Here is a 15,120-nt window from a genome sequence, read left to right as displayed (position 1 = left end):
TGTTATCTGTTCTCTTGCAGGGGTTTCCAGATCAATTGTATACTGTGATATTTATGCCAAGGATGCATAAAAAATACCTAGCTAAACTCCTCAGCCTTTATTATGACGCTAGAAGTTTTGTCAATAGAAAGAGAATCGTTTTGTTATACTCATACGTGATCAACAATAATGTTGGGCTTCCCAAGTTACACATAAAGCTGTATAGCTACAGATAGTACACACCCATATTCTTCCTACATTTCAGACCATATTGTGGCAAGCTGAACTAAATATGTATTAGATAACCCTTAACACTAAACACTAATTTCTTCTAAATGAAGAAGAGTAAAAATGCACATAGAAAAAGACACTGCCAAAAATGAAGGGGGAGACGGGGATGAAAACAGGCTGCTAAAAACCACTTTATTAAATAACTTCACAGTTTTCAAACTGGCACTGCTAAAACACTGACGGATAACATGAGAAACCGATAAAGAAGCCTAGTGAGGCACATCAAAACCCAGTCTACCTTGCAGGCTGCGCCTATGCTGTTGTCCTGGATGGGACCTCCCGAGCCGGCACCTGCCATCACAGCCACCCACGTTACGGCACGGTTCTCCTGCAGCGAGCCAAGGCCAACGCACCTCCGGAGCGCCCGGGACGCGGGCGGGGTCCAGAGCGCCCCTCACGCCGCGCTCCGCGAGGCCGCTCCCGCTGCCTCTTCCGGCGTGCCCGCCTTCGCGCGGCCTCCGCCGCCGCCCGTTCCCCCGCCGCCGGTCACTCCCGCCGCCGCCGCCCGTTCCCCCGCCGCCGGTCACTCCCGCCGCCGGTCACTCCCGCCGCCAGTCACTCCGGCCGCCGGTCACTCCCCCGCCGCCGGTCACTCCGGCCGCCGGTCACTCCCCCGCCGCCGGTCACTCCGGCCGCTGCCCGCTCCCCCCGCCGCCGCCGCCGCCGCCGCCCGCCCCTCCCGGCGGCCCCCGCGCGCCTCCCGGCAGCCCGCGCGGCCCCGCGGCAGGATGATCCACGAGCTGCTGCTGGCGCTGAGCGGGTACCCGGGGGCGGCCTTCACCTGGAGCAAGCGCGGCGGCCTCCAGGTGTGGCACGGTCCCGGCCGAAGCCCACCCGGCCCCCGCCCCGCCCGGCCCCCGCCCTGCGCGGCCCGCCCGTCCTTCCGTCCGTCATCGCTGTTTCCCACTCCAGGTGTCTCAGGAGCTGCCGTTTCTGCATCCCAGCGAGACCAGCGTCCTGAACCGGCTCTGCCGCCTCGGCACCGACTACATCCGCTTCGCCGAATTCGTGGAGCAGTACACGGGACACGTACAGCAGCAGGTGGGGCCGCCGGGCCGTGGTATTTCCCGGGAAGAGCGCGGCAGGTGCCAGTAAGGCCAAGCTGCCCAGGACACAGGAGTGTCCCGCGGCCCGTGGCCCTACCCGCGCTCGCACCGAGCAGAGCTCCAGAAAGCTCTCTGCGATGCGTGTAGGGAAGGGTAGAGAGCAGTGAAAGATGAACTGAATGCAACATCTTGTTCTTGGGGAAGTCTTGTAATAATTTCTGACCACAGCAGACTGGCCAGAGTTTGTGAACTGAGTGGGATGCTCATGACTGTCTTGTAGTCCTTCTCAAGATTTGCGAAGCGCCTTGAGATCCAAGAGGCACACTTAAGGGAAAAGAAGCACTGGTACCAGTGGCTCCCAGCACTTCTATAGGCCCACAAAAGAGCTAAATATAAATCTGCTCAAGTAACTCTTCTTGTGACAAGATTGTATTTGTTTTTCTGATCACTTTATGGTGAGCTAAGGTGCATTTCAGCCTGTTTGGAGCCGTGACTACTGCCTGTTTGCAGCCATGACTGCACAGATATTAGGTTACTCTTCAGACTTGCACTAGGATGCTGATGCAGATTTTGTTTTGTTTCAGGATCACCATCCATCTCAGCAAAACCAGAGTGGATTACATGGCATTTATTTGCGAGCCTTCTGCACAGGTCTTGATTCAGTGCTGCAGCCTTATCGACAGGCACTACTTGACCTAGAACAAGAGGTAAAGGAGAGAGATACGGAACAAGAGGCTGTAGTGCTGCTGACAGATTGTGGAAACTTGTCATTTCTGCAATAGACATTCTAGTAGTAGTTTCTAAGATGAAACAAGGTATTTTCCTTTCCGTATTAGGGATGCCTTCCAAATTATTCCTGTGACATGCCACTGTAAATTACTTTTCATCCTAATAAGTGTTGTCCCCTCTTCCTTCAGTTCAGTAAGTGCTCCATCTGTGTCAGAGCCCACTGCTGTCTCAGACTATTTTGGCTTCTGTTTTCAGTTTTAGAGGTTTTGATTAATCTCTGCTAGACTAGTAGCTGACGTAGCTTGGGTAGTGTTACCATCCAGTGGTTGTGATAATTAATCTTCATTAATTGCTTTATCTTTATAGTTTCTGGCTGACCCACATCTTTCCATCTCACATGTTAATTACTCCTTGGACCAGGTATGTCATATTAATAAAGAGGTAGTGTTCTTTGGTTGTTCTTGTCACTCATTGAGTGGGTGGGATAAACAAGGCTTGCTCTGTCATGTCATACCATTTCTATCTAATGCCTCTATATCTGTAGTCCCTTAATCATGCTCAGAGGATCACCTGCACTTCAACACAAAGCTAAGGTCCTCCTCCTTGACCCTCACACATTCCTCACTGTCTGTGTTTAGCCTGAACTACTGCTGGAATATAGTAACTTCGTGCAGCTTGGTCCAGTGGAGGGAGGACATACTTCCTAGAGACTTGCATGTCATGTTTCTAATTTGTGGGGAAAGACAGATGAATAGTTTTATTAAATTATTGTGTTCAGCTGCTATCCACAGTTACTCGAGTATAGTTTTTTTCTCTCTTCCTTACATAACAACCTGGATCAATATTTCACTCCTTGTTCTGCAGTTTCAGTTACTCTTCCCCTCCGTGATGGTCATGGTGGAACAGATCAAAACTCAGAAGGTACAGTAAAATTGCAGCAAGTTTCTCTTAACAGGTTTACTCTTTAACTGATAAAGTTATTTCTGCCCTCATCCCAGACTTCTAATACTAGAAAAGAGTGTAGTTTCAGTAATGGATGCCCTATTACTAGTTCTGCTGTAAGTATTGAGATTATATAATTCATTTACACTGGATTTGACTTTTTCCCTTATACGATAATCTTTGATGACTTGAATTTTATAGGACAGGATGCTGGTGGTTGGAATTTTTTCTTTTCTGAGTATGTTTTCTCCGACTGTTCCCTGAAATAAAAAAGGCAGAGGCTGATGTTTTCAGAATCCAGAGATGCTTACATTTTTTTTTAATAGAAAGTATTGAGAGAAGCTTGGGTGTAGAGCCACACATAGAAGGCGTTTTTCATCACAACACAGAGCATGTTACATCTCTCTTTCTGTAAGACTTGTTCAGCTTATTAAGGCATTTTCTTGTGAGCTGAAAGTGTAGTGTTTAAATGTATAAAAAGGTCAGTACAGATCCAAATAACAGACCTAGTCTAACATTTTCTTTCTGCAGATTCATGGATGCCAGATATTGGAGACAGTCCACAAACATAGCTGTGGGGGGTTGCCTCCTGTTCGCAGTGCTCTTGAGAAGTACGTAGATACAATAAAACTGTTACTTCATTCTTCTGGAGTTAGTGTCAAAGTGTTTCTTACTTGTTGAAACAGTACATGCAAAACAGCCTTACATGGTATAAAAGTAGGAGTACCATGCAGGGAAAACCGTCACAATCCCCATTATTTATCTAAAGCAGGCTTGTGGTGGGAATGAAGGCTTTCTTCATACTTTGGATTAAGGGCTCAGAAAGCTTCAGACCCAGGTTTTTTTTCTTCTTTTGAAGTCTACATGAATTGTTTTGCATATGGTAGACCTGTTACTGATTTTTGATCCTTCAAAATGATAAATGTGATTGTGTGAGTGTTGTGATGTTTGTGTGTCCTTGTGGAGAAAGTCAGACTCCTTAAAATGTCATTTAAGTAGAAACAGCAGCCACTGCAGACTTACACCTCTGGTCTACTAGCAGATTTCTATGGAGAAGCCACATATTCAGAGGATATGTTAGCTTAGTTTTGCACCTTTTAGTTTCATTCACCCTTCTCTGTTAAAAAAAAAAAAAAAAAGATATAAAATACCACATTAGCCATTTAGTACTTGCCATACTGCCTGGCTGACTAACTGAACCTCCATACAATGACATACAATGAGGTTTTGATTACTGTGTGCAAAGGCCTGACTGACTGTTTCTCTTGACCTCAGGATTCTGGCTGTGTGTCATGGAGTCATGTATAAGCAGCTCTCTGCCTGGATGCTGCATGGATTGCTACTAGACCAACATGAAGAGTTCTTTATCAAACAGGGCCCCTCTTCTGGAAATGTCCCTAGCCAACCTGAAGAAGATGATGATGACTTAGGAATTGGGGGACTTACAGGAAAACAGCTACGAGAACTTCAGGACCTGGTGAGATCTACAAGTCATAACTTGGCATCTTTGGTCTTAGGGAACCAAAGAAGACGTGTATTGCATTCTGCTTCAGTGCGAGCTATGCCACACTAGACATATATTGAAACCTGCTAGGATGGTAAATCAAGAGAATATTGTAATAGGTTGCTGCTAGGCATAAGGGACAGAGACCTATTGTTTGGCCCAGTTGGATAACCCCAGGGCAGAAAGCCCTTTGGATGGAATCTGTGTAGATGCTGATGTCAGGTAATGGGAACTGCTGCATGCCCACTGCTCTTGACTGACTGGTTTCTCATTCCTTATGGTCAACACTGTGATCTAACACAGGCACTGGTGGTAGTGTGAGGAATTGCAAGGGAGGGGGTGTGGGGAACTTGGCTGTTGACATGATTTGCACACTTTCTATGGGCAGCTGGGTCAGGTGCCTTTCTTGTACAACCATTAGTTGTGTGAATGTTACCTAACAGGTTAATGCTACTGACATTACTGGTAGAAAATGTGCTATGTGAGAGTCAAGAGACTGCTAAGCAAGGGAGCAACCTGCCAGCACACTGGTGAAATGTGGTAACTCTTCCTGTAGATGCTATACCATTAGAGTGGCCTTTTGCAAAGCAGCTTTCTCAGTGGAGTAGTCTTCCACACTATGAGCATTTGAATAGTGTCTGAATAGAGAACAGTGTGGAGCAAGTTCAACTCTAAATTCACACTCTAGTTTGTGGTGAGAAAACATTTCATGGGCATCTATGGAGTTAGTGTGGTGCTTGCAGCTTGGCTGTGACCAGACAGAAACTATGTGTTGCATACTAATTAAGTGCCCTGTGCCAACAGTCTCTGCTGAAAACAGACTACACCCAGAGAAAAACAGGGGAAAACTTTAAAAGGCAGTTAGTGGAAAAATCTGTTATTTCACTGTATCAGATAAAGAAAGAATGTGAAAATTGTTGAGTCTTCTAGGTCCGTGATGGAAACTGTAGACTAAGAAACTTCTTTCTTCAGTATTATCGACTAACGGTGTTGGCAATTCTTCAGTCAAAGAGTAAAATAAGAAATCTTGAGTGTTAGTGTGATAGACTGATAAAATACTTGGGTATTGCTCATCTAAAAGTGTCACTAGAATCTCAGGAAAATAATTGCCAACCTGTTAACATCAGTATACAAAGTTGTACTGAACTTTTCTATTGAAATGAAGAATTTTGTAGATGGCAAATGTTCTCAAAAATTTGTTTGGGTGATTATTTCTGGATTATGGACCACTGAAACTAATTCTCCAGTAACAAGAAAGCCAGATGAAATAATCAATATTGTGTTCCTGAAGAAAGATCTTGCCTCCGTACTTGGAATTATTTATTAACATTCAGAGAAGAATTTAGTAACTTGCTGTGTTCTAAAACAGCTTTCACAGGAACTGAGAAAATTGCCTTATCTTTGCTAGCAAGACTTTGGATTTTTGTCATGTTTGCTCACTAGTGGAGGCATTCATATTTGGCCTGTATCACAAGTGTTCTAAGAGTGTTAAAACATAGGAACGGGTGTAGGAGAGGATTATTTTTGGTAATGCTAGTTAACATGGTTATGGCAGCAAAAGACTGATGTAATGCATTTGCAATAAAAACTCCTTTTGCTGATGTAACATTATCCTTTGGTACAGCCAGTTTGTTGCTGTTCCACAGAGGTTTAGCTTCTTTTCCCCTTCTGCTCCACTCTGATGGAAGCAGTATCTCTAGGGAGATCTGCTAGCATACCAGAAGCATAAGGAAGTTTACTGGCCTACTTAAAGGATATAAATCAGTTTTGCTACCTTTCTGCTTACTTCAAATGTTCTTGGATGCCCCCTCACACACACCCCCCTTTATACACCTTTACTATCTGGCTTTCTCACAGTGTTTTCCATGTGATTTCTTTTTCCTGGTGTCTCTGGCAGCGCTTGATTGAGGAGGAGAACATGTTAGCTCCGTCTCTAAAGCAGTTTTCTTTGAGAGTAGAAATGCTGCCTTCATACATTCCTGTACGGGTTGCTGAGAAAATCCTCTTTGTGGGAGAATCTGTACAGATGTTTGAGAATCAGAATGTTAACCTGACCAGAAAAGGTAAGGAATATCTTTCTTTGCTCATTTATGAGTGACTGACACGTAGTTTCCAAAATGCCGCATTAACAAATTCCTCAACAGTCACCGACTATTGGCTGTTATTCTTCAGACTATATGGATAGTTGTGCCAGGACAGAGCTGTAGTCCCAGTGTTCTGCTTCTGATTGATTCCAAGGGAGAGGTGTAAATACAGGATGAGTAAATAACACTTTCCAAACACAGTCTCCAAGTTTCCAGCAGCAAGTCACCATGTGATTTGTTCTGGATAAAGCGATTGCAAAGGCCTTGTTTTCTTTTCAGTTTGCATCCCTCTCCCTAAAGGCTGCGGACAAAGGCACATCTTGCTCTGAGTGTATATGTTACAGAATGGTGTCATGGCATTAACTTGCATCCACAGACAGGAGAGATTCACTTGCAAGGTGGTCCCAAAAGTTGCTATGAAAGACAAATTATATGGAGTCTTAAAGACAGCAAGGGAGAGATGATTCTAGCTGATGGTTCTCTCTGAGAGCTTGAAAAGTTTACACTGGGGGTGGTTTGGGAAATATATTCCTACACCAATGGGGGAGGACTGCTGTGATGGCTCTACCTTGAGCATGTCTATGCAAAAGTACTTAAATTACTTGAGCAACATTACAGAGAACAAAGGACCAATTCTGTTGGACTGTTTTCTTGCATTAGCAGAAGCAAGGGGAAAAGAAATTGGTCTTCTAGCTCAGTTGGTTAAAAAAAAAAGTCCCCAAGTTCAAGCAGTAGGATAGATTTGAAAGGGGCAGGGGTATGGGGAGAACCAAACCAAGTGGTTAATGCGGAGGAAAAGTTTGTGGGTTCAAAGATCTAGCTCAGTCCTAGAAAAAGGGCTCTTAGCAGCAACCATTTAGGTAGAAAACATTTGGGGGTTTTATTGATAGCACAGCACTGCCATGGCAAGTGTCAATCCTGTAACTGTACTTGCAATAGTAATCTTATACCTTGGTACTTGTACTTTGAGGCCTCCACGGTCCTTGCCAGACCTGAGACAGTGCTGCCTGGACAGCCTTTCTGTTCCACTGTGCTGGAGTGGCTCTGCATCCTTTTTTTTACTCTCCGAAACTTCTCATTGCTGCACAGGCTCCATCCTAAAAAACCAGGAGGACACTTTTGCAGCAGAGCTACATCGACTCAAGCAGCAACCACTCTTTAGTTTGGTGGACTTTGAATCAGTGGTCGACTGGATACGGAGCACTGTTGCTGAGGTGAGCATCCTAGGAAGGGTATGTACTGTGCAGGCTGAAAAACTTTTTAAGTTTTGTGAAGGACTGGAAGAAGGGGGCTCTCTAACTGGTCTCAGAGCTTCATGTAAACCCAACTTCTAATGACAAAATGACATTAACAAATACTATGCTCTTTCATGAGGGAAAGAAAGGAATTTTTGTATATTTTTGTATTTCACTTGAAATTACTTCAGAACTTTTCATTTGCTTTCAGCATAATGGCATCTGACTGAGCATATGCTTTGGCAATTTTTAATCTTTTTTTCACTTGGAGCAGGGAGGAGAACCTAAGAAAATGGGGAGATTAGAGAAACAAGAACAAAGCTGGGCTAGAACTGATTTCATAGGAATTTGCTGGTTTTTTTGTCACAGGTCTTCATGTTTCTTAGGCAGAGTTTTCTGCTGGTATATACCAAGAATTTTAACTGCTAGCATGAGCTGCTACACAGGACTCTTAGTGTGCTCTTGTACTTTATATAGCATTTTGTATAGGTGCTTTTTTTGTATGCATCACAAGTATTGTAAGACAGCAGCTACTCTTCTCTCTGAATGGGTGAGGTAATTCTGAGGGGAAGTTTCTGTTGTTTTGATTTTTGTTTCTTCACTAGCATCTTTGGAAACTGATGGTGGAGGAATCGGATCTACTAGGACAGCTGAAGGTAATGCAAGTGCTAGTTTGTTTTTGCTAAAGTAGCTCTTTCTTCCCTTCTTTCTTTCTATTAAATACTTTACTGCCTTACACTCTGGGCTTTCTTCATTTATGTAAAGCTGTTTTCATTTTCCAGTCTCAAGAATGAGCATACACTGATAGAACTTGGTCAGAGGCAGAGATAGAGGGGTATGTGTATGTGCTTTTGTAGCTTACATCTTGAAGCAATGTAGACTTTTTGGTCAGTGAATAAAATTCAGAGCTCTCCAGCTGTGTTTTGGAACAGCAGTTGTCCAAATAATAAAAATGGGTGCTATCAGCTAGGATGCTTAAAATTTCTGCTCAGTTTTTGGTATGTTAGGTACAAAAAATTTATCTCCACAGATTATAAAAGACTTTTACCTTTTGGGAAGAGGTGAGCTGTTTCAGGCCTTCATTGACACTGCACAGCATATGTTAAAGACACCACCTACAGCTGTAACTGAACATGGTGAGTGTTGCCTATGTGCTTATCAAACTGTCCTCACTATGGTATAGCAGGAAAGTGGAAAGCCATGTCCAGTACAGAAGAGCTCTATCTTAACCCTCTACACTATGTCATTAGTTTTGAAACTATAGCACCTGTGAATTAGAATGTCTCACAGAGTGAGTGAAAACAAACTCTCCGAAACCTTCTGACGGCAGGTATTTGAAACTGGAATTAAAAGAGTGTCAATAGTGCATAAGTGTTGTCTTTTAGGACCAAGAATAAATAAATAATGGGTGCAAAATTAGCACTAGCTGCTGATTTTGAGCTGATATGTGTTCTCTTGTCAGATGTCAACATTGCATTTCAGCAGTCTGCTCATAAGGTGCTGTTAGATGATGACAACCTTCTTCCTCTTCTTCACTTAACCATTGAGTATCATGGAAAGGAACATAAAGGTATCTACTTGATTTTTAGCCATAAATTAAGAGGGGAGATGATGACCTTATTTTCAAATCCTATTACCTACCTTTCTCTCAAGTTAAAGAAATACTAATTTTGTTCCCTTTACTGCCCTATGTGAGGGCCTAGACTGCACTGGCTCAATTCTGTTCTTTCCCTTTTCTTTCTTGCCATGGTTGTACTGACTGAGAAGATAATAATTCATAATTCAGCACCTTACTTGTTTTTAGATGCTTCTCAGACTCGTGAAGGGCCTTCCCGGGAATTATCTCCACGTGAAGCCCCCACATCTGGATGGGCAGCTCTGGGCCTTTCTTACAAAGTTCAATGGCCACTGCACATTCTTTTTACTCCTGCTGTTCTCGAGAAGTAAGTACTAGGTATGGTCTTTCTACATTAATCTGTATGTTCCCTGATCTGAGGCATTCACTAATGTGTTGGGCTTTTTTTTCTCTCTATGGAGAGAAAGGTAAAGCTATTGCTCCCTGAACCTTAAAACGGCTCATTCCACTTACTCATAGTGAAAGTACTTGTAATGACAGTAAGACCTGCAAGATGCTGACAGATCTGCACTGATTTACAAACAGTGCTACTTTAACAGTGTTTTCATTGACAGCTCCCCTCCTTACACTGAAACTAGCTTTGTATTTTTTAGGTCAGTAATCAATATAAGCAGAAATCTTACTCTGCAAGGTGTGCCACGGGGCACATGGGCCACGACCTGATGGGCCCTAACTATTGGCAGTCACCTCCTGTTTCTTTTTCCAGTCTTGCATTGTTACCTTCTCCAGTACCTGCAGCGGAGGAAGATTTTAGTCTTAAACCACTTTGTATTTTTTGATTGTAGGTACAATGTTGTGTTCAAATACCTGCTGAGTGTGCGACGAGTCCAGGCTGAGCTACAGCACTGCTGGGCTCTCCAGATGCAACGCAAACACCTGAAATCTAACAGAACAGATGCCATCAAGTGGCGTCTGAGGGATCACATGGCTTTCCTTGTGGACAATCTTCAGTATTATCTGCAGGTCAGTATTACAGAGAAGGATAAACTGTATCACTTAATCAGAAACTGGCAGAAATGCATGGAGGCAGCCCTGAAGACCTATCTCAGGTTTCTGATTTCTTGTACCTGAAGGAAATCGGGACTTCCTTCACAAGTCTAGAGCTTCCTCCAAGTTCCCAAACTACTGCTACAATTACGAAGTTTTTGGACTTGTGAATCAGTGAAATGGAGGAGTTCTTTAGTAACTCCCTAGTGCTACTAAATGTTTGTGACAAACCAGTCATCTCTGAAGGACCATCGTTAAGATACCATCCTGGTTCCTTCTCTTGCCTCTTTAAGTGAACTCTACTTTGAGTTAAGTTTTGGGTTTTTTTTGTTTGGTTGGTTTGGTTTTCAAAGAATTGAGAGGGGGCCTGGCTTTCTAAATTCTCCACAGTAATCTGGCTGAGCTTTTGTACTGCAGCCTTTGCCCTAAGATTCCAAATAGTATCTCCCAGTATAACTTCAGAAATTACTACAATCAAATCCCTTTGTTTACATGCTAGCTATATACTTTTTTCATAGTTAAAGAAAGTGACCGTTTTCCTTTCTACTTAGATATTACTTAGGCATCAAAAATTGTTGTGTACTCCACATTACGTACTGCTCTTGTATATAATTCCTCATTCATCAGCCAGAGAGGAGGGGATCCTCAACCTCTAACGTAAGAGTAGCAATAAGGAAAGTAAGTTTCTTATTCAAAACTTCTGGCTGGTCTCAAGCACTCCCAATTCCTAAATCACTAATGAGGTATGTTCACATATCCGTCAGGTGGATGTACTGGAGTCTCAGTTCTCACAGCTTCTGCAGCAGATAAACGCCACAAGAGATTTTGAGAGTATACGATTGGCTCATGATCATTTCTTAAGTAATTTGTTGGCTCAGTCTTTCATCCTCCTAAAACCTGTAAGTAGGTCTTGTTTTCACCTTTTTCTACCAATTCTCCAAGTGCCCTAAGAAACACACCTTTTTGAACAGATATGGCAAATCATGTATTTTAAAACAGATCAGTGATAATCTTCTGCAGATCGCAGAGTACAATTCTCAGAGTAAGGCAGGTATAAACTATAATTGATAATTCAATTTAGATAATCTAATTTACAGTTGGTGTGTGTGAATGCTGCATTCCTGGCAATTTTAAGTCAAGCTTATTTCAGTGTTCAGTTAACCTTAGTAACTTGTATTTTATCACTATGTTTTTATCACAGGCTATTTCATTAAAGAAGTACTAATAAGCAGAGTGCTGGGAACTGAAGTCCTGAGGGACTCATACTGATATGCATTAGAGTAGGAAAAATTCCCTCTTCTACTTAACAGAATAAAAATAGTTGAGATATTTCCGAGTGGACTTAGGGTCTTTTTAATTTTGTTAATTAAAAAAAAAAAAAAAAAGTATTTTTATAAACAGCCCCACAAAAATATTTGCAAAGAAAGTTAGTTTCAATGAAACAGTGTCTCTGTGCTCATCTATGAGGTTATTGTAGAATAAAGGTGGCAGAATAGTAATTAACGCAGTCAGATCAACTGATACAAAAGAAATTCCTAGTTTAGTGAACAGTGAAAGCAAAGCCTTGAACCATATCTCTTGTTGGTCGTTATCCTGCCTTCTTAATCCCAAAGCTGCAGTGATGACCCCCTGGTTGGATAGAGAAGCCAGTGTGCAGCTCCTGTGCCTATCTGGATGGTTCATGCCAATTGCTGTTTTCCCAGAAATGTCTGCAAAAGGTTGTGGGAGGGGTAGAGGGGAGATGCACCATAACATTTAAATCCTTTTTCCATAGAAAACCTTACAAAAATGCTACGTTAACATCTTCCTTCCTGACTAAAAAATACAGTATCAGCAACATCTTTGTTACGAATATTACAACTTTTCAGGTACTTGCTTTCTCTTTGTGTTTGAACTCTGTTTCAACTACTAATTTGTACTTTTTACTCCATGTAGGTTTTCCACTGCTTAAATGAAATTCTGGATCTTTGTCATAGTTTTTGTTCTCTGGTCAGTCAGAATCTGGGCCCATTAGATGAACGAGGAGCTGCACAACTCAGTATTTTGGTGAAGGTGAATCTATGTTTCTGTGGATCTGTTCTTCTCCCATGCAAACGTTTGCGTAAGCAGCTACCTTGGCTTTAACAGCTGTAGAGAAAGAGTGCGTGTAAGCAGAGGCCTTCTATGTAAATGCTTGTAATTATTTTAACTAATCAACTCTTCCTGGCTTGGAAATTCTATGTGCACAGAGAGGAGGAAGGGGGGCAGATACTGGAAGAGAAAGGAGGCAGAGGTTGGTACCCCTCTTTTTGGATAACTAACATCTAGGAATTCTTGTGGCTCACACCTTACCTTATCCTAGACCACAAGCATCACATCTCTTGCAGTGATTCTTTTCTTCAGGCTGTTAAAGGACTAGCTAGGCAGAAACAGAGATGAGATGCTTGCTTTCCTTCTCTTCTGAGAGGGCCCAGAACTGACATCTTCCAATTTGTAGGGATTCAGTCGTCAGTCATCACTTCTCTTCAAGATTCTCTCTAGTGTTCGCAATCATCAGATAAACTCTGACTTAGCTCAATTGCTACTACGCTTGGATTATAACAAATACTACACCCAGGCTGGAGGAACCTTGGGCAGGTAGGAATATCTTGTGGGTTGCTTGTAGCATTATCCTGAGGTACTTGAAGTACAAAGCCATTTTTATTGATCGCTTCTAATTATTTTGGCTTACACTAAGTGTTGATAAATACTATGACAGAAAAGTAACAAATCAGCATTTTTGGGTTTCATATGCTTTCTCCCCTTTGAGTTCCTTTTGGCCGAAAGTTGAACAAGCTGCTAGCTCATACTGGCTGAAAAATGCTGGTGTGGGTTGGTAAAGGGAGTTACTTTCAACGTGTAGTTAATGCTGTACCTTTCTCTTGCAGTTTTGGCGTCTAAGCACTAAAGGCCTTTCCTTCAGGCTGTGACTAGTGATGCATCAGGTGCTGGAGACTGGTGCTCTTGGACAGCTGGAGAGTTTGCACTCAACTGAATTTTCCTTTGTACCTGGCTTTTGCCTGGTGATCTGCTGTTTCAGAAGGAATTGGCAAGAAGTGCCACTTATGTGAGGCTGCCCAGTGATTACAGAAAGCTACTCCATTTCTTCTGAACTAGTAAAAATATGCTTTCTGAAGCCCTGCATATACTTGTAAGTGCTTCTAGGGAGGCAATCTGAACCTCTTCAGAAAGTGAAAAAAACCAGAATTAGGATGTCTGGACTCTTCAGCTGGACTATGCTGTCTTTTCAGCTGGACTATGCTCCACGTCAAGTTCGAGGATGGAGGAAGGGATCTTGTTCTTGACTACAAATGAAGTTGTGTCTGTATTCAGAAGTTCCACTTGTGTAGTAAGCTGATTTACAGTACACAATGTCTGCTAATCGAATACCACCAGGTAGATGAAACAGCAGTAGCAATTTTCAATTGAGGTGAAGGGGGAGGGAAGTAGATTTTTAAAAATCTCTTCTCATCCAGTGCACTAGTCTAGGATATGTGTATAGGTCATGGAGACACTGGTGATATCACATGCTTTCTCTATACAATTTAATACAGTTTATGTGCTAAAATTACACTTGCCAAGACTGGAGCTTTGCCCTATTTGAGTACAAAGCACCCTCTGCCGGCAGAAAAATGGTAAGGAGATGCTTACCTGGGATGTTCACCTGTGCTGTTCTCATTCCAGACTATTTAGAATGCTACTAGTGACTACCCTACTGAACCAAAATAAAAACACCTTGTCATGCAATTATATGGAGTATTGTCAATGTCTGCAGCCCAGTGCAAAGGGAACAGCGTGGCCCAGCCTTGTCTGTCATAGAAAAGCAATATCTGGCAGGAACTTCTTGCCTGTTACTAAGATTTCCTAGCCTTGCCATAATGTACAGACTGTCTTGATGCAATTCCATTTGAATGACTGGCAAAAGAGAACCCTTCAGTCCATCACTGGGGTGTTGTATCAGGTTTCCCAATTTGAACACAAACACTGCCAGGAAACCAGCCTCCCCCTCAAAGGGTTGGTACTTGCACACAGCTCATACTGGAGTTACATGTCCTTGGGGGAAAAAAATCCTCTCTGCTCACTCAGAAAGACACAGTAACAACAGCCAGCAAGAGTAAGACCTGGCACCTTCCATGCATTACAGCTGTTTATGGTAGGACTACACCTGATGCAAAGTTTAAAATCCCTGGAAAAAGCTAGAAAGCTGGAGAAAGTGGTGTAGTTTGGATGTGAGATTTACAGACCAACAAGGTCAAATGTCTGAGCCATGAAATGATAGAGGAAAAAATACACATTGAGAAAAACTTTACACTTTTGAAGCAGGGGACTAAAGATTGTATGAGGATGGAGAGAGGCCGTCAGCCTATAGCACTGTTAGAGTGAAGAGCTTTTGCCTTTATGCCACCTGACCACTAAGATGTGAATGCAGAAGCTCAAAAGCAGATGATTTATCCCATTAGCATTTAAAGATACACAGCACTTATATACTCTTTGTACCTCAGTCTCCCAGCAGTTTAGTTGTCCAAGGTTCTTGTGTCTATCTCAACTTAGGTAGAGCCAGTCTCCACTATGACAGGTTAATACCTATACAGTCTGACAGGGAAAAAAAAAGAGGTAGCCAAACCAAAATGATACTTTGTCCAAGAAATTCTTAGTACTCACTTCAGCA

General features: G+C 42.7%; 2 protein-coding genes across 3 annotated transcripts in view; one reads left to right on the top strand and one right to left on the bottom strand.

Moving 5' to 3' along the window:
* The window catches only part of IQGAP1 (IQ motif containing GTPase activating protein 1), a 55,721-nt gene extending 54,988 nt beyond the window's left edge, over window positions 1–733 (bottom strand). Inside the window, exon 1 of the mRNA XM_032122552.1 lies at window positions 509–733. The gene's annotated coding sequence lies outside the window, so the exon portion shown is untranslated. The remainder of the gene's footprint in view (window positions 1–508) is intronic.
* Window positions 734–967: 234 nt separating this feature from the next.
* Window positions 968–14,201, top strand: TUBGCP4 (tubulin gamma complex associated protein 4). 2 transcript variants are annotated; one of them, XM_032123022.1, is made up of 18 exons: window positions 968–1,076; window positions 1,183–1,311; window positions 1,901–2,023; window positions 2,412–2,465; window positions 2,910–2,966; window positions 3,519–3,598; window positions 4,263–4,464; window positions 6,389–6,554; window positions 7,665–7,789; window positions 8,416–8,466; window positions 8,841–8,946; window positions 9,273–9,380; window positions 9,615–9,753; window positions 10,232–10,409; window positions 11,198–11,332; window positions 12,369–12,485; window positions 12,910–13,049; window positions 13,340–14,201. In XM_032123022.1, the coding sequence occupies exons 1-18, from the start codon at window positions 999–1,001 to the stop codon at window positions 13,350–13,352; spliced, it is 2,001 nt and encodes a 666-aa protein (XP_031978913.1). In that variant the 5' UTR covers window positions 968–998; the 3' UTR covers window positions 13,353–14,201. The 2 variants fall into 2 exon arrangements, with proteins under 2 accessions (XP_031978913.1, XP_031978914.1); XM_032123023.1 differs by lacking the exon at window positions 12,910–13,049.
* The last annotated feature ends 919 nt before the right edge of the window (window positions 14,202–15,120 follow it).

Source organism: Corvus moneduloides, chromosome 13 (assembly GCF_009650955.1).
Source record: "Corvus moneduloides isolate bCorMon1 chromosome 13, bCorMon1.pri, whole genome shotgun sequence".
Lineage (NCBI taxonomy): Eukaryota > Metazoa > Chordata > Aves > Passeriformes > Corvidae > Corvus > Corvus moneduloides.
Note: the sequence above shows the minus strand (reverse complement) of the source record. Positions and strands in the feature narration are given on the sequence as shown.